This window comes from Gymnoscopelus microlampas (assembly GCF_963454915.1).
Source record: "Gymnoscopelus microlampas genome assembly, chromosome: 2".
Classification (NCBI taxonomy): Eukaryota; Metazoa; Chordata; class Actinopteri; order Myctophiformes; family Myctophidae; genus Gymnoscopelus; species Gymnoscopelus microlampas.
The window spans coordinates 836,657-856,192 of NC_139939.1; the positions used below are offsets into that span (position 1 = coordinate 836,657).

Consider the following 19,536-nt stretch of genomic DNA (forward strand, 5'->3'; position numbering starts at 1 on the left):
TTACTCAAATCATTTGTAGAATCCCCAGAAGCAAAGATTTGAGTTAAAAATGTTTAATGTTTAAATTTTCACGATTTTTCTAAAAAATAGCAGATCTACAAGCTCATTGCGCAGCACTCGGTGCCGCGCATATGAGCTTGTATATCTGCTATTTTTGAAAAGCCAAAGTATAAAATAATGGTTAAAGTGGTTACACAGATGCGTTCCCGGTTTTGAATGATTTAAAAAAAAAAAAAAAAAACAGAATGAAATTCGCTATGTCTCTGAGACAGTGTTCAGAGAAGTTGCAGTTATTTAATACTGCTGTTTGTACCGTTTAGCTTACCGCAAGCTGCTATCATTTCATTTGCTCCCCTGGTTTCTAGTTACATTTCCAGTTCTTGTTGTATGGATTAAAAATAATAAAATGTCAAGGAGCATGGCCTCTTATTTTGAAGTCCTCCAGTGGAAGTCACATCCACCCGGCTCCCGCCTGGTGTCCGGGGTCACTGACTGTGGGTGGGAACACTTCGAGGCGGTACACTCATCGATTCACTGTGTGTAGCCTACCAGCCTTGGCAGCTTGCGTGTGCGCGCAAGCGTGTGTGTATGTGTGTGTGTCTGGGAGAGAGGCGTGTGTGTGTATGTGTGTGTCAGATTAAACATAGAACACTCCAGATTCCTCCAGGACACACTCACACGTCCTGATCCTCCAGCATGAGGCTGAAAGTGGGCTTTGTTTTACGCAGTTTGACGGTGATCGCCACATTCCTGGGTCTGGTGCTGCTGTGGAGCTCCCTGTCCCCCAGACCCGGCGAGGAGGACCCCTTTAAACACAAACAGGTGAGTGCTATGGATGGATCACCACTAACTAGCCTTGGATCAAGACTATCATAGATGTATTTGACCGAGTCTGACTTTTACTCTCGAAGATATACAAATGTCAAAATCGATAGAAAATACATCTATGATTAGTCTTGATCTAACCCTGAAACATGACTGTCATATCATGATAGTCATGGAAGCACTTGTTCCTGGTTTGAGAATGTTTTACATTTACAACCGGTACATCTACATAAACGTTCAGATTTCAAATATAAAGTGCTGACCTCACGGTCACGGATGTTACAAGTTAAAACGCATGGGTTTAAGTACCCGTATCTTCCGTATTGTTCAATAAAAAGCTTTTTAATCCGATCGGTGGCCATTTTCTCCGAATTTTCTCCATATTCTTTCTACTACGCGCCCCTATCGGTTGGGAGGTGTAATGCACTCTGATACATTATATACAAAACACAAATAGAAATAGGAAATGGCCGCCGATCGGATTAAAATGCTTTTTATTGAACAATACGGATGCAACGGGTACTTATACCCGGGCGTTTTAACTTGCTACATCCGTGGCCGTGGGGTAAGCGCTTTATATTTGAAATCTGAACGTTGATGTAGATGTACCGGTTGTAAATGTAAAACATTCTCAAACCAGGAACAAGTGGTTCCATGACGCGTGTGATAGACGAGCGTCATGTGAACCATGGCTAGTCTTGATCCAAGGCTAGATCACCACCACCACCACACCGGGTCACATTCAAACTAACCTTTTTTTAAATTATTTTATTTTTGTACCTATGTACCAGCATACGATCATAAATCGATCATATGCTGCTGGTACATGGGCAAAAAGATTGATCCAGCAAATCTAAACTGTAAATGTTGTTGTTCAGTTTTAGATGTAAAGTGGTATTTTTGGGGGTCTGGTGTCTCTGTCTGTACCCCCCAAACCCATCGAATATCGTTTGTATCAACATCATAACATATCGATTTTACTTGATGATGGATTATTGACAAATGGATCAGATGGATGTGTGGAGAGTAAATGTGATCAGATTGGACGTTGTGAGCTGTAGATGAGGTCTGATCTATGGTTGAAGTCATACCAAACACAACATTACAGATTCACTATAATGATAGATCCCATTGTAGTTATTATGATCACATTATGATTAATGATGGTGATCATTAGCTTCTCTGGCTAAACAGAAGCACGGTGGTTGTCATGGAGAAGTGGTGGGTATTCATCATTGGTGGAAAAAGTACTCAATCATTTTTACTTGAGTAAAAGTATCAATGCCATGTAGAAATGCTCTGTTACAAGTAATAGTCTGGAATTCTAAATGTACTTGATTAAAAGTACACAAGTACTGGTATCAAAATGTACTTTTAAGTACCAAAAGTAAAAGTACTTATTATGCAGAATGTCCCATCCTCACAGGTTTTATAAATCTATGAAATGTATACAAATCTTTTGAAACAGCAGATCTACAAGATCTACACGCCCATTGTGAGCTTGTAGCAGATCTTTAGATCTGCTATTTTCAAATGGCCAAAATGTATATAGGGCTGAATGTGGTTAATGTATGTTAACCACAGTTATTATTGCAGTTATGTAATAATAATCAACATCTACAAAGTAATTACTGTAGTAACTAAGTTTTTAAATAATTGTAGGGGAGTAAAAGTGCAACATTTGCCTCTGAGCTGTAGTGGAGTAGAAGTAAAAGTATCGAACATTTGAAATACTCCAGTGAAGTAAAAATACCTCAAAATTGTTCTTATAGTACTTGAGTAAAAGTAATTAGTTACTTTACACCATGGTATCCATAGCCATTGAATGAGGAGATACCGTTTTTCTTTCCCACTGAGATAAATATAATGTATTCTAATAGTTAACTTAATGATATCATGTGTGTGTTTGAGTTGTTGTTAAGCAGCATTTACACACTGGAACATCTCCAGGATTCATATCCGCATATGTCATCATCACAGCGCGTCAGCCGACATGGCTCGAGCCATCGCTGTTGCGTCGACATAGGTGGCCCTATCGAATTATGTGACCACTAGGGGGACCATTTTTTAAATAGTGCAGTGGTTTTCAACCTTTTTCATGCCAAGGAACCCCTAAATTGATATACGTTTGGCCGCGGACCCCCACCTGAACATATGTTGTGCCAGGGACCCCAGAAGCAAATATTTCAGTTCAAAATGTTTGCCTTTTAAAAATATATATTTAAAGATTTGCTCGCATTTTCAAGATTCTTTCAAAAATAGCAGATCTACAAGCTCGCGCTACAGGCTTGTATATATTTTCGCTACGAGCTTGTATATTTTCTCTTTTCTTTTCTTTAGAGGTATTAAAAAGGTCTTGCAAGTCCTTGTCACTTCACTGTCATCTGGGGACCCTCCTGAATATTGTGGGGACCCCCAGTGGTGTAAAGTAACTAAGTACATTTACTCTAGTACTGCACTTAAGTACAAGTTTTAGGTATTTTTTACTCTACTGGAGTATTTCCAAATTTCTGTACTTTTACTTCGACTCCACTACATCTCAGAGGCAAATATTGTACTTTTACTCCACTACAATTATTTGACAGCTACTTTGTAGATCTTGATTATTATTACAAAACATACAGTAACCACTTCAGCCCTTTTACTTTTCGGCCATTTGAAAATAGCAGATCTACAAGCTCACCATGCGACGCATTGTTGTGAGCTTGTAGATCTGCTATTTTCAGAAGATTATTATACATTTTATACATTTGAAAACTTGGGACACGGGACATTCTGCATTATGGGTTCTTTTACTTTTGGTACTTTAAGTACATTTTGATACCAATACCTTTGTACTTTTATGCAAGTAAAGTTTTAATTCCGGACTTTTACTTGTAACAGAGTATTTCTACATTGCAGTATTGATACTTTTACTGAAGTAAAACATTTGAGTACTTTTTCTACCACTGCACTGGAGAACCACTGGCCTAAAACGTTGCAAAAAGAGCGACTGTGGGTCACATAAATCTACAGGTCACGGTTGTGGGTGTAACACACGGATGCCACAGCAAACATGAGTGGTGCCTGGTGTTTGCTCAGTGTTTAACGTAGTGTTGACACAGTACATATGCAATGCTTTGTTATATGGGTATAAATCACACTGTACTAACACACAGGCTATGTTTTTCGTGGTGCCCTGTCAAATACTGACACTGTAAATGAGTTGAACTCTTGAGTGTGGAAAATGGAACCAAATGAACCCCTACAGGTCTTTTTCTTTTTTTTTTCACTAACCCTTTCACATTTTATTCATTTTTCATGAACAAAACAACACACAAAACAAAAGACAAACAATAGACACATATGTTGCCAAACATCATCTTATGTTATATAATAATAAAAACAATAAGGCACAAGTGATGTTCTATGTTAAAAGGAGTACATAAACACTATCATTTTGATCAAAAGTAAAAATGTGGGAGCAACATTGAACAATAAAGTGTACAAACAAAAATGATTTTAGCTCGTTCCATTCTTTCAAACAACCAGTTCCATTTTATATTATCTCACATAATACCTTCTCCTTAAAAAAAATCTAACACTGTACATGAGTATGTATGTCCTGTGTTAAGCATCGTGTTAAGACCAAACATTATTATTTATTTGAAATAACCATCCTATTCCCCAGACCTCCCCAGCGTGATCTAATATGAGAGTGACGACACTAGCGTTGACTCCCATAGTTGGAATGGAATATGGAAACGGAATGCGGAAATGCTCGTTCTATTTCAATGAGGAAGTTCCAATGTTTGGAACTTACAGCCCATAGAGGCCCGCTTTGATGCGAGATCAAAGCGTGTCGTAACACTCTCTCTCTCTCTCTCTCTGGGTCTGATTTAACCACTTAAACCCTCAATACTTTGTAAACTTGTCCTCTGGCTCTGTACTTGGTCTTCTCTTTTTTCCCTCTTCACCAAACCTACTTTGCCGAAAATAGCCGATTTACAAGCTCTGCTATTTACGGCAAATTTTCCCCTCAGAATAGGGATGCTAGTTTAATGAAAAAAAAAAAAAAAAAAAAAGATTTGGCCGCCCCCCTTTAGTAACTCTGAGGACCCCCTAGGGGCCCCGGACCCCCTGTTGAAGACCCCTGCCCTACCTACTTAAATAGGTAACCAGTAGTGGGCCACTGAGAACACTGGGTTGTGAGCTTGCAGATCAGTGGTTATCAAACATTTTTATGTCAAGGACCCCCACAATTATATATATTTGGCTGGGGACCCCCATCTCAAAAATACTTTGTGCCAGCTACCTCCAGAGGCAGAGATTTAAAAGAGTTGCACATATTTTCACAAATTAAAACAAATAGGAGATCTACAAGCTCATAGCGTGGCACAAAATGACACGCTATGAGATTGTATAACTTCTATTTTTGAATAGCCAATGTATAAAATATGGTTAAAGTGGTTAAAATGATTGTGACGCTATATTACCGTATTTAGCTGGGGGTCCCCGGACCCCACTTTGAGAATCAATGTTGTAATTTAGATCACCTATTTTCCTTTATCTATTTTCCTGTGACTAAGGGAAGTGTTTTTATAGTGTTCCAGTTCCAATTTTCTTTGAAACACACTATAGCAATGATTACTATCACAATATAGAGCTATTTAACACTGTTACTGAACAAACACTCTATAGCAATTATTTGCTATTTAACACTGCTACTGAACAAACACTTTATAGCAATGATTACTATCACAATATAGAAATATAGCTGCAAGCAGCAATGAGCGGTTTCGAGAAAACTGGCAGACTGGCAGACTGGCAGACTGTGACAGAGTGGCAGACTGGGAGACTGTGACAGAGTGGCAGACTGGCAGACTGGCAGACAGACAGACTGTGGCAGACAGACAGACAGACAGACAGACAGACAGACAGACAGACAGTGACAGACTGGCAGACTGGCAGACTGGCAGACTGTGACAGACTGGCAGACTGTGACAGAGTGGCAGACTGTGACAGAGTGGCAGACTGGCAGACTGTGACAGAGTGGCAGACTGGCAGACTGTGACAGAGTGGCAGACTGGCAGACAGACAGACTGTGACAGAGTGGCAGACTGGCAGACAGACAGACAGTGACAGAGTGGCAGACTGGCAGACAGACAGACAGTGACAGAGTGGCAGACTGGCAGACTGTGACAGAGTGGCAGACTGGCAGACTGGCAGACTGTGACAGAGTGGCAGACTGGCAGACTGTGACAGAGTGGCAGACAGACAGACAGACAGACAGACAGACAGACAGACAGACAGACAGACTGTGACAGAGTGGCAGAGTGGCAGAGTGGCAGACTGGCAGACAGACAGACAGTGACAGAGTGGCAGACTGGCAGACTGTGACAGAGTGGCAGATTGTGACAGAGTGGCAGACTGGCAGACTGGCAGACTGGCAGACAGACAGACTGTGGCAGACTGGCAGACTGGCAGACAGACAGACAGTGACAGAGTGGCAGACTGGCAGACAGACAGACTGTGACAGACTGGCAGACTGGCAGACAGACAGACAGTGACAGAGTGGCAGACTGGCAGACAGACAGACAGTGACAGAGTGGCAGACTGGCAGACAGACAGACTGTGACAGAGTGACAGAGTGGCAGACTGGCAGACAGACAGACAGTGACAGAGTGGCAGACTGGCCGACAGACAGACAGACAGTGACAGAGTGGCAGACTGGCAGACAGACAGACAGTGACAGAGTGGCAGACTGGCAGACAGACAGACAAACAGTGACAGAGTGGCAGACTGGCAGACAGACAGACAGTGACAGAGTGGCAGACTGGCAGACTGGCAGACAGACAGACAGTGACAGAGTGGCAGACTGGCAGACTGGCAGACAGTGACAGAGTGGCAGATTGGCAGACAGACAGTGACAGAGTGAGAGAGAGGCAGACAGACAGACAGACAGACAGACAGGCTACCAGGAGTATGAATGAATGTCTTTATTGCAGACTCAAGGTCCATAGATACGCACAAATACAGACAACAATAAACATGATTTAAAAACTGTCCTTTACACAATAAATTGGGACGGTTATAAATACAAGCATTTAAGCCAATGTCTCCTAAGACTAGAGGTATATCTGATGCAACTCTTCACAGGATTATTTATATTGACAATGATGCTATTCTCAGACTCATCCAAACGGCACATGAATCTGTGCATTAGATTCCTAAGAACAGCTTGTAGAGTATTGACTCTTGCAGCCACAAACATTTCACTTGCACTGCTCCATCTAGGCCTTTTGAGTAAAATTCTCATTGCATCATTATATGCAACTTGCAATTTCTGAAAACTAGCTCTCTTGTACCTTGACCACAAGTGGGCAGTGTAGAGTGGTGTGCAATAAGCTCTGAACAGAGTGATCTTGACTGCTTCAGAGCACATGCTGAACTTACGTGCGAGGATGTTCGCCTGCGCATACATCCTACAGCACTGTCTGTGAATATCATCATCGTCTGTCATGTGTTCTGTAATAAAATGGCCGAGATACTTGACCTTACTACAGACCTTGAGCACATTAAAAGAAAGTTTAAAATCGGGAAATACTTGACCCTTGTCCTCAATGTAGTATGTTTGTAACAAAGTAAGAATTCCAAATAATGATCACCTCAATGCATTGTTGGGGACAGGGATCAAACAAGCGACCTATGGATTCACAGGCTGCCTCTCTTCTTATTGAACTAGAAATATAGCCTCCCTGATGGTGTCTGTTGATATCTATAGGTTTTTCAGTCCGTTATGAACCAAGCCTCTGTTTTGCTAACTACTCTAGATTACTGGTTGACAAATATTTAGCAATAAAGTTTTGTTTTGTGTTCTTGGAATGGAAAGTAGTGAAAATAGTTGATCTACAAGCTGACAATGTGTTGCTATCTGAAAAGTTGTGAGATTGTAGATTGGCTATTTTCACAAGAAAGTATGTTGTACATCTCAAAAAAGCATTTCATGTTATTGTTTAAAAGTTGCACATGTCTGAATTAACAGGGTCATGTTTTGTACAATGCAATTTAAATGTAAACTGTAATCAGTGGGATTTGAACCAGGGACCTTCGGCACATGAGGCTCACACTCTACTGGTGGAGCTATTGAATCCACAGGATCAGACAGTGAGAAAGGAGAATCTAACAAAACAAAACAAAAGGGCGAATGAAGTACGTCATGCATTAAAAGTAACTACTTTCAAGTATACATTTCTCGTTATTTTTAACAATTGCACATGCATTTATTGATACAGTCATGTTGTGTGCAATGCAATTATAAGTCTACATGAGGTGGGATTCGAACCGGCGACCCTGTGGTTTCAAGGCAGATGATTAAGCGATCGAGCTATTGAACCAACACACCTGAACCTGTGAAAAAGGGCCTCAAACATTTATTTTACACAGTTTCACGGAAATTGCTCAAAAATCCTTGGTTTAAATGTTTTTCAAACTGCTCAATACATTTCGGAATGGAAACTAGTGAAAATAGTCGATCTACAAGCTCACAACGCGTTATCTAAAAAGGTGTGAGATTGTAGATCAGCTATTTTCACAAGAAAGTATGTCATACATAAAAAACAACTACTCTCAAAAGCAATTCATGGTATTGTTTAAAAATTGCACATGTCTGAATTAACAGGGTCATGTTTTGTATAATGCAATTTAAATGTAAACTGTGACGAGTGGGGTTTGAACCGTGGACCTTTGGCACATGAGACTAACACTGTATTGATCAAGCTATTCAATCCACAGCCTTGGTCAGTGAGAAGGGAGAATCCAACAAAACAAAACAAAACAAAAGAGGGAATGAAGTACATCATACATTGAAAACAACTACTCTCAATAAGCGTTTCATTTAACAATTGCATGTTTATTCATTGATACAGTCATGTTGTGTGCAATGCAATTGAGTTGAGGTCTGCATGAGGTGAGATTTGAACCGGCGACCCTGTGGTATCAAGGCAGATGATTAAGCCATTGGGCCAACAGACCCGAACTGATGAAAAGGGAGTTCACACACATGACACACTTTCACGCAAATTGCTCAGAAATGCTGGATTTAAATGTTTTTCAAACTGCTCAAAATTGCAGACAATCTAAGGGCGGAGCTTACTGGTCAAAGTGATAGATATGTTCCTCAATGATACAGTCATGTAGTGTGCAATGCAATTATAATGAAGTCTACCTGAGGTGGGATTCGAACCAGCAACCCTGTGGTTTCAAGGCAGATGATTAAGCTATCAAGCTATTGAACCTACACACCTGAACTAGTGAAAAGGGAGTTCACACACATGACACACTTTCACGCAAATTGCTCAGAAATCCTGGATTTAAATGTTTTTCAAACTGCTCAAAATTGCAGACAATCTAAGGGCAGAGCTTACTGGTCAAAGTGATACATGTGTTCCTCATGAGTCAAGGCACATGTGTAAGCAGGTTTAACGGCTGTCGGCCAAACGAGGCATGACTTTTGCCTGTTTAAAGTTTGCATTTTCAAAAAATTGCTATAGCGCCCCCCTTTGACCAATTGGAGTAAGATTGGTTTCAGTGATACTTGGAAGGACCCTCTACAATATTGCAAAGTGTCAAACAAATGTGAGTCTGCATGTATGTGTTAGGGGCAGATGAATAATTTAAAAAAAGCTGCAATTTTCATTGGCTTATAAAAGCTTAACGTTTTCACTTATGGAAAATCCGCTTGGTTACGTCTGTCGGCATTGGTCCAAAGTTCATGTGTATACAGTTTCGTACAGATTGCTCATAAATCCCAGGAGGAGTAGGCTTTTTACTGCTTTTTACTGCTTTTCATAGAATTCGAAATGGTGGGAGATCTAAAGGTCAGAGGTCAAAAGTCAGAGTGTGAAAGTTGTTAGGCATGAGGAGACGCATGTGTGCATCGAAGTTTCATGGCTGTGGGTCAAACAGGGCATGAGTTGTACCTGTTCAAAGTTGGCATATTTCAATTGAGTGCTACAGCGCCACCCTTTGGCCAATGTTTGTGAGTTTCGGGTTTTCGCCGTTTGGCATAGCCCTCTACCATATTGCCGAATTTCATAAAAAGTGACCACGCGGTTAGGCCAGAACTGGCAAAACCGGCGGAAGAATAATGAACTCTTACAGATGTAATAAGGCTTCGAGCCTATTGGCCTCGAAACCTTAACTATTTAACACTGTTACTGAACACACACTTATAGCAATGATTACATCTACAGTATGTAAGACTTCATTTAACAAAGAAATATCACTTATACCCCATTTAACTCTGATCCGTATTTGGTTACATTTGCACGCTTTCAGAGTTAGTAAAGTGGGTCGTGAGTAACATCCCTTTATTTTTTGTTTCCTAATTTGTTTTGAATGACAGTATTTGAAAATATTTTCAAATTTCAAAAAAAAAAATAAAAAAATTAAAGGTAGGGTAAATGATTTACTTTGGTTAAAATAAGTGTTAAATAGCTCTATATTCTGATAGTACTCATTGCTATAGAGTGTTTGTTCAGTAAAAGGAGTCCTATGTCTCTCCAGCTCTTTATTAAACAGAAAATACATTTTCAGTGCTCTCTCCTGATTGGCTTAAATGCTGTCACCTACCTGAAAATGTACTATATTCTGTTTACTAAAGAGCTGGAGAGACCCCTGTGACCGAACAAACGCTCTGTAGCAACGATTACTATAGTCCGGGAGTCAAAGTGTGATTTTTGGCTGAACGTGGTTTCGTTGGTTAAAGTTTTTTTCTCAACTGATTCTTGCTGCTGGGGGTCCCCTCTTAAGGATTCAAGAGGGTGCCCGGTGAAATCCCTTGGGCATCTTTTATTATTAACCCCTTAATGCCCAAAACACTAAAATTTCACCCAAAATAGACTTCTATGGTATTTCATGCAAAATACTTGATCTAATTGCTTAAAATGTGCTTTCTACAGTGTGTATCCATGTAAGTGGATGTGTACAGTGCATTAGATTTAATATTTGTAAACTTTTAAATATTAACCCCTTCATTCCCAGAACAACTTAATCTTTAAACTGTGATATTGTGAAATAGAACATGTACAGAAATCAAATCAAATGCATCAGATCTGCTTTCTACTAAGTCTAATAGTGGAACTGGTCATGTTTCCTTTTGGATGAATGCATATCAACCCTTTGAGTCCAACCATCTTTTAGTCATTTTTGCATTTTATGCAAAAATATCGATTTAGCGCTTCAAATTTGATTTCTACAGTGTTTATCAATGAACGTGGATGTGTAAAATTTTGTTTTTTGATTTCATTTCATTAGAACATTTCATAGATATTAACTCCTTCACACCCGAAGCACCAAAATCCATTAAAAATGTTGATTTATGACATGTTATGCACAGTAAATCAATTCAAAAGAATGCCCAAGGGATTTCACCGGGCACCCTCTTAAATCCTTAAGAGGGGACCCCCAGCAGCAAGAATCAGTTGAGAAAAAAACTTTAACCGACGAAACCACGTTAAGCCCCATGACTCCCGGACTACTATCAGAATATAGTACTTTAACCTTTTTAACAAAAAAACTAAAAAGTACCAAAAAATATCACTTACCCTACCTTTTAAAAAATAAATAAATAAAGACATTTCATAAATGAGATTTAAAAAAAAATAAAACAATTTTAGAGAATGAGTGAAAATAGCTGATCTACAAGCTCACAACTCCCGGGGAGACATCACATTTCTGTTTTGGGTCTCGAGGTAAAAAGTTTGGGAACCACTGCTCTAAATGCCACCGTGTCAGCCCTCATGTCCACTTTAACCCATTAAGACCTGGAACTGTGTCATTTTTAGATTTGAGCTAAAAAGCATTATTTTACACTTTTTCGTAGCGCGGCACCGAGTGCCGTGCTACGAGCTTGTAGATCTGCTATCTTTGAAATCGTGAAAATGTGTGCAAATCTTTGAATATATATATTTTTAAAGCGAACTGTTTTTAACTCAAATCTTTGTTTCAGGGGCTTGACATGAAAAAGATTGAGCACCACTGATATAGAAACATACGCTTTTCAGAATACTGTTGAGATTTAGGAGACATGTAGAATCGGCTTCAGGTCTCAATGGGTTAAAAACGTGTCCCTTGTCTTGTCGTCCCGTCCCCCCCCCCCCCCCCCCCCCCCATGCCTACAGGGAGACAGTCTGCTGCCAGGGAGGGACCCCGTGGATCAGTTTAAGCCGGTGGTCCCCTGGCCCCATGTGGAAGGGGTGGAGGTGGACCTCAACTCCATCAGACTCAAACATGGTGAGAAGAACACGCGCAAATAAAAAGGTTGTTGTGTTGAAACCTTGTATGTCCAAAACCGTTCCTTTTAAAAAAATAAATTAAAAAAAAGTGAAAATATCTAATCTACAAGCGACATGTTGTGAGCTTGTAGATCAGCTCTTTCCACCATGTTTGTGCCGCACAATTGTATGATGAACTAGGGGATTCATTTAGGAAAAAAAGAACATGAAAAGGTTTCTGCAACAATATATACGTATTTATTTATTTATAATTCATTAAGATATTTGTTCTAGCTTGTCTTTCTTTTAGTGACAGACACAGTCAGTGCTGTGACGATGCATGACATTTTGGTTGCCATTGAAAATACCTATTTCTTAACTCTTGCTTTTAGCTGATTCCTTGGTTGATTTTTTAAGTCCTCACTGTATTGCCTATTTTAATGTTGTTTTATGCTTTTGCTTTTCTTTTTTTCTTGCTTTTTTGTTAAATTGGTTGTAACTGTAATTGTATTCTTGCTCTGTAAAGCACTTTGAGCTGCATTTCATGTCATGAAAGGTGCTATACAAATAAAGTTTATTATTATTATTATTATTATTATTATTATTATATATTGTTTTAAAGCGAACATTTTTAACTAAAATCTTTGCTTCTGGGGGTCCCTGCAACAAAATATTTTGAGATGGGGTCCCCGGCCAAATACATATCATTTTGGGGGTCCTTGACATGAAAAATATTGAGCACCACTGATATTAGAAACATATGTTTTTCAGAATACTGTTGAGATTTAGGAGACATGTAGAATCGGCTTCAGGTCTTAATGAGTTAAATCATCAATTTAACACATTACTTTCTGTGTCTTGTCTTGTGTCTCCAGGAAAGGCAGACCACCCCCACCAGCCCGTCCAGAACCCGGCTCAGCAGCAGGTGATGGCCCAGCAGTACGTGACCTTCAAGCCCCACGCCAACCCCTACACCAACCCCACACTGAAGCAAGGCATCCTGGGAAACTTTGAGCCCCAGGAGCCCGAGCCTCCGGGGGTCCCCGGGGGCCCCGGGGAGGGGGCCAAGCCTTTCATCCTCGGGGCCGAGTACAAAGAGGCCGCCCAGGTAGGGGGGGCTGTGACGTATATCAGTTATTTATCATATGATAGTGCATCATGCATTGATTGTTCTATCGATTTATTGATCAAACAATCAGGAAAAAAAAAACGTACTCTGATAATTGGTTTTATGTTTTATATTGTCGCTGTTGGGCAGGAACCTTGTATCTCCATTTTCATCATACCAAAGTGTCACACAAAAGTTGTGAAAATAGCAGATCTGTAAGCTCACAACGCATTGCGATTCACGTTGTTGTGAGCTTGTAGATTAGCTATTTTCACCAGGAAACTGGCACTTCCGTTCAAATATATTTTAAAATATCTTTACACTTTACTTTTTTATTTCCATTTCTGCTAAGCAGCAAGCTATGTATACTTAGATGATTTGTATTTATATTAGGATAAATTTGCGCGATTGTAAAGACCAAACGGAAATGGAGAGGAGGCTCCACATCCGGTTTATATTCTAATCATGATCAGAGCTTCCGAGTCCCAGACTGTATGCCGGAAACATTTGAAAATTGTGGGAGGCAACAGTCTGGTAACGCGAGACTACTTGACATGCATTTTGGAATAATTGTAAAATGTTTGGTGTGGGTGGGGAAACAAAATGTTTTTGACCGCATAATTGTTTATTGAGAGGTTATTTTTGGACTATTTCAATTTGATTATATCGTCTCTTCTCTGCGCCCTCCTTTATCCCATACAGCCGTAGGCCTATGTTGTGGCGACGCAGATTATTTTCCAAAGAATCACATTTAGAAGCCAAGATAGCCTCCCTCTTTAGCAAGTAAGCTAGCCCTCTGTCATCATGTAGCATGCTTCTGTCCTCTGTATCGCTCACTCTTTGTTCTGCTACGGTGACTCTCTCGTCCAACGTATCCACCCGTTGTTTTATTTCAGCCATGCCATGGAGACCTCCAGTCTGTTCAGTGAGGTTTTCGTGTCCTTATAAAAGTCACTATTCTCCTGTCGGAGCTTTCTTAGCTCCGTTAGCAGCCATGGCTTGCGTTGGCCCTGTTATCTTTAGCTGGGTTAGCTTTAGCTGCCTTGTGTTTGGACGCGGTCCTGACTCTTCTGTGTTTCCGCTGCTAGAACTCTTCTTCATCGATTTCTTGTCTCTCAACATTCTTTAGCGACCGTGTCAGTACATTTCGTTCATCATTTGTTAGATTTTACATTGTTTTTAGGGCTATTTTAAAGGAGGAGTTCACCCAAAAATGACTTATTTTCTATCAATTGCACACCCTATGAAGCCTTAATTTGATTCCCGTCTCCTACCGGCTAATGTATCCGGTAGGAGACACAAAGTAGATTATTTGTGTCTCCTACCGGAAATACACACGGTCATCAAATTATCGTCTTAGGAATGCCACAAAAACAAAAATAAATCCATGAAATCAAGGCTTCATGGGGTGTGTAATTGATAGAAAATAAGTAATTTTTTGGGTGAACTCCTCCTTTTAATAGGGCTCGGCGGAGCTTGTGATTCACACGTCTGTCTTGGCCATGACGTCACCGGAACCTCGTGATTATGTCGTCTCTGACGGGCAGAAACCTCATATGTCCAAAACTGTTACTTTTCAGGATTCAAATTCAAAAATAGCAAAAGTAGCATATTGTAGATCTGTTCCTACTTGATACTTTTGTGTGACGCTGTAGTATGATCAAGTAGGGCAGGGGTCTTCAACGTTTGGCCCCCATGGACCCCTTAGCTGAGAGAGAGATGAAGCACAGACCCCCCCCCCCCCCCCCCCCCCCCACTACATATTGTATAAAATTGTGTCGCAGATCAAACGTTTTCATTAGGGGTGTGCCGATACACTAATTTCACCAAACGATGCGATACGATATTTGGCTCACAACTTCGATACGATATCGATACGATACGATACGCACTTTTTTTATTATGAAAATATATGGGGGAGGAAAAAAGTAAATGCAAACAAATAATTCTGTTTTTGCATTATTCAGACATGCAAACTTGTAGCTTTTCAGCTACAATAGCCGTTTTCAATCCAAATAGGGCAATAGTGTGACACCTGACCTGAAAAAACAACAACATGTTGTCACCCTTTTCACCTCGGGGCTGTTTGCATGCCTGATTAATAGTGATTATAAGGATTGTAAAAACTTTTTTTTTTAAAAACAAAAAAATAAACTTTTTTTTTTTTTTTTCAAAACGATATTTTTTTCCCCCAAAACGATACATATCGTCACGAAAACGTATCGCGATATATCGTGGGACGATATATCGGCACACCCCTAGTTTTCATAGATGACAGAATTATCATCAGTGATTCACTCTGTAGTTAGTCTGCTCCTTTCCCCCTCTATACACCAAACCTCTTTGCCAAAAATAGCCGATCTACAAGCTCACAACGCCTTGCAGCGCGAGGCGTTGTGAGCTTGTAGATCTGCTGTTTTCGGCCAATGTTCCCCTCAGAAAGGGATTAACCAGGGCAAGTGGTTAATGTAATAAAACACATCCTTTCACACAAAGATTTGGCGGACCACCTTTAGTAGCTCTGAGGACCCCCTAGGGGTCCCGGATCCCCTGTTGAAGACCCCAGAAGTAGGGTGTTCATTTAGGAAAAAACACAAAAAGTTATAATTTGGAGATAAGAGGTTACATATATTTTGAATAGTGGATGAAGTGTATTTATTAGTTTGAGTAACTCTTGTACCCCTGTCTGTGTGCCCACCAGGCCACCATCAAGGAGTTTGGCTTCAACATGGTGGCCAGCGACATGATCTCATTGGACAGAAGCATCAACGACCTGCGACACGAAGAGTAAGTACTGCTTTGTTCTGCAATTAACCTTTGACCTTTTAGGATCCACTCCTCTGCCATAGATTTACTATATTTCATCCATTGAAAACGCGCTAGCGTATACCCACGACCACGCGCACGTCGTGCAGGGAATGATTATCGTATACGTACCTCAAAAAAAAAACCTAGACCACACCACTGGTCCCAGTTCAATTATGATTATTTTGGGGGGTCGTGGCCTGAAAAGTTTGAGAGCCACCGTTATAAATCACTTTAAAACAAGACAGATACTATGATGTGTAGCACCCTGTACGCTCTGTACCTTCTAGCGATGCGCGGGCCGACCCGTAGCCCGCAGGTCCTGCAGGTTGAACCGCGGGGTGGGCGGGCGGGTTATAGATTACGACGCAATTATCGTGGGGCGTATGAAAAAAAATGTCTCTCTCTCTCTCTCTCTCTCTCTCTCTCTCTCTCTCTCTCTCTCTCTCTCTCCCCCTCCCTCCCTCTGGGACGGGCTGGGTTGTTGATTTATATTCATTTTTGCGGGTTGGGGCGGGTTGGGCTCCCGCGTGGGGCGGGTTATGAGCGCATCACTAGTACCTTCCATTCATTTACACAGCTACTTCCTGGTTTGTACAGGCAGTCTTGGGGACTACTATCTTGTAGGAAGTATTCTTGTAGTGAAATTACAGGATGTGGGAATTGAGAAGTTTCATGGCTGTTGGTATAGGGCACTCCACATGTTGGTGACAGTGTAGTAGAATGCATTTCTCCCTGTGTTTGTGCCGAATCTAGGGGGAACAAGGTCATAGGAGCTCCCTCTCGTGTTTTGCCCATGGGCGTCTCACTCTAGACCTTTGGTTCTAATTGGTTCTAATGGGTACTGATCCTCTGAGTATCTTAAAGGTGTAGTGAAATGAAAAATATGTTTTTCACACTTTTAGAGCATATCCGTGGTCATCATATGGGCATACCTAACAATAGATGCCAAAAAAAATGAAAAAAAAACAATTTTTGTGTATTTTTATATCTAAAGTCCCTAAAAAGCCAATCTTAATGACTTCCTGTAAACGAAAACGTGCTGCGTGATGACATAACGCAGCCTTCATGAATATAAATGAATCTTGATTACATGCACCTGTTTGATTCCCATAGCTGCACGTTCTTCAAACACAGCTGATTTTAATTACAGAGATACTCCGTTTTGAATCTCATTGAAGATGAGTGTATTACTCATTTTAAACTTCATATGCACACTAAAATATGTATCTGAAAACATTATAGGTTAGAAATAAGCCAGGTAGTAGCAAACGGGCTTCACTGGCCGTCTCTCTCTCACTTGTAAACAAACACTAGCCGTGTTGCGCACGGCTGAAGTGATTGAGATCCAACGTCCCATAGCCTGAAGGGATGGGACCTTCTGATTGGTTTAGAGTCGGTTGAACCGGCGTTTCAGACTGAACCTTCAAAATAAAATGACCGAAAATGTCACTGCAGTGCGTCTTTAAAGACCACACCCCATTGCAAGTTGCTGCACTCTGTCTTCCACCCTAAGCCATTCCAGCCTAGCAAAGTGAGCTGGGGTTAGGCGAGTTGTTTTTTAAGACAGATGCTAGGTTCATTTGTTGACCTAGCATCCTATAGTTTCTATAGTTGTAATTTTTTTTTATATTACACTGTTTAGACTCACGATAATAATACAGAATACAAAACATTTGCATAAAACAAGAAAAAAATAACCTAGGGGTTAAAACCTGAATAGCTAACCGAATGCTTTATTAACACATCGTGTGCCAGAGGATTATTAAAATAGGGTACGTTCAGTGCCAGCATATCTTCCATCCACTTACGCTGATATGTTTCGTGCTGTAGAAGCCCCGACGCGGATGTGCATGTAAACAAAGCGTGCGTGCGAGACGGCGGAGGGTCCCGACTAACGCCTGGAACAATAATATTTCTAACGCGATCCTCCATTGCAGAGTGATAGCCGATCGACAACGGCTCACTTCCACCACGTTAAAAAGAAATAAGAGATATTAAGCTTTTAATCAAGAAGTTAACATTGGAGCAGACGAACGGAAGCATTTTTGACATGGATCCACATCCGGCCTCTCCTTCTTAGAGACTCCTTGGATGATCCCAAAGTTTCGTTAGAGCGCCCCACGCGGGAAAAATATATAAAAAGAAAAATGGGCCAAAAACGGTCCGCACCGTTTTTGGCACACAATGTGTTAAAAAGGAAAGCCTTTAGTCCTCCTCTCTTGAAAGTATGGACAGACTGTGGAGCTCTTAGCTGATAGGTTCTTGGTTTACCAATGATCTTAGATGACCATCTCTATGCATTTGATGTATGACCTCGTGTTTACCTTGCTTACTGTAAATCTGGATTAAGAGCGTCTGCTAAATGCATAAATTGAGTCCTGGCATGGAGGTTTAGTAGCAGTCCTACCAGTTTGAAATGACCTCTTTTTCCAATGTGTATCATGAGCGGTTTGGGCTCTTTTGGAGCCAGCCTGCACAGCCATGCCTGTGTCAAGGCACTCTCACCATACCAGAGCTAAAATATATTGTGTGGAATGTGGCTCTGCCGCTACCGTCATTTCAAATGACATTTTAAGGGGTAGCTTATTATAGCCTATAGGCGGCGGGTGAGCTTGACTATAGGCTCTATGCACAGCAGAGCAGCCATATTGTGAAGACATTCACAGGTGTTACCGATGATACTAATGAAGGCTCTGTTCCATTCTTGGTCAAACAGAGTCAGGGTGCTGATATTGTGCATCTTGGCCCACTGGAAACACTCTGCTACACCAGTGGGTCTACAGTTGGGGTCCAGGGACCCTCATGGGCTTCCAAATGGCCCCTTACTGGTGTGTAACTCTGAGAGTGTACAAATGGAACCAAATGGACCCATAAGGGTCCATTTGGTTCCATTTGTACACTCTCAGAGTTATGGGGGTCGCGGAAACCATTGTGCTACACTAAATGGAACAGAGCCTTCATTAGTATCATTGGTAACACCTGTTAAGGAAGTGAAAATATGGCTGCTGTGCATAGAGCCTATTGGGAAGGCTGGGGGTCGGCCGCGCGTGAAGCGGGTTAGGAAGCGGGTTAGGATTAGGATTAGGGTTAGGTTATTTCATAATTATTTTTGCCTGATTTTACTGATTTATTATCAAAAAAATAACTAAATAATGCTGTGCACATATATCTACTTATATAATCGAGGAGTGACTTCCGCGCGCCGCTGACGCTATAGCCACAGCTCTGTAATCGAGTAAACACAACACCGACACACCACATCTCGCCAACACAGTAGCCACGGCGGACGCGCTGAATTTACGGGTGGCGTAGGGCACCTCTCATTGCTCACTACACAGTTTCCACCTCGCAACATAATTTATTCCACTCAATATATACATTTTGTCAATTTTTTTTTTTTTTTTTTTTTTTTTAACTTTTGGAAAGTTCTATCCCACCATTTCGGTACCCCAAAATAAGCGCACCCTCACAGCCCTAGAGCCCCCGTGCCCGTATATATAATTTGCACAATTCGCAGAATTTCCCAGCGTAACATTTGGG

At 40.9% G+C, this 19,536-nt stretch overlaps 1 protein-coding gene across 3 annotated transcripts in view; it reads left to right on the top strand.

Moving 5' to 3' along the window:
• The first annotated feature begins 522 nt into the window (after positions 1–522).
• galnt7 (UDP-N-acetyl-alpha-D-galactosamine: polypeptide N-acetylgalactosaminyltransferase 7) overlaps positions 523–19,536 on the top strand; it is a 62,370-nt gene continuing 43,356 nt past the window's right edge. For all 3 annotated transcript variants that reach the window (XM_084043582.1, XM_084043581.1, XM_084043580.1), the window contains exons 1-4: positions 523–822; positions 11,988–12,099; positions 12,956–13,188; positions 15,890–15,975. In XM_084043582.1, coding sequence (XP_083899708.1) covers positions 697–822; positions 11,988–12,099; positions 12,956–13,188; positions 15,890–15,975 — 557 coding nt within the window. In that variant the 5' untranslated portion in view covers positions 523–696. The remainder of the gene's footprint in view (positions 823–11,987; positions 12,100–12,955; positions 13,189–15,889; positions 15,976–19,536) is intronic.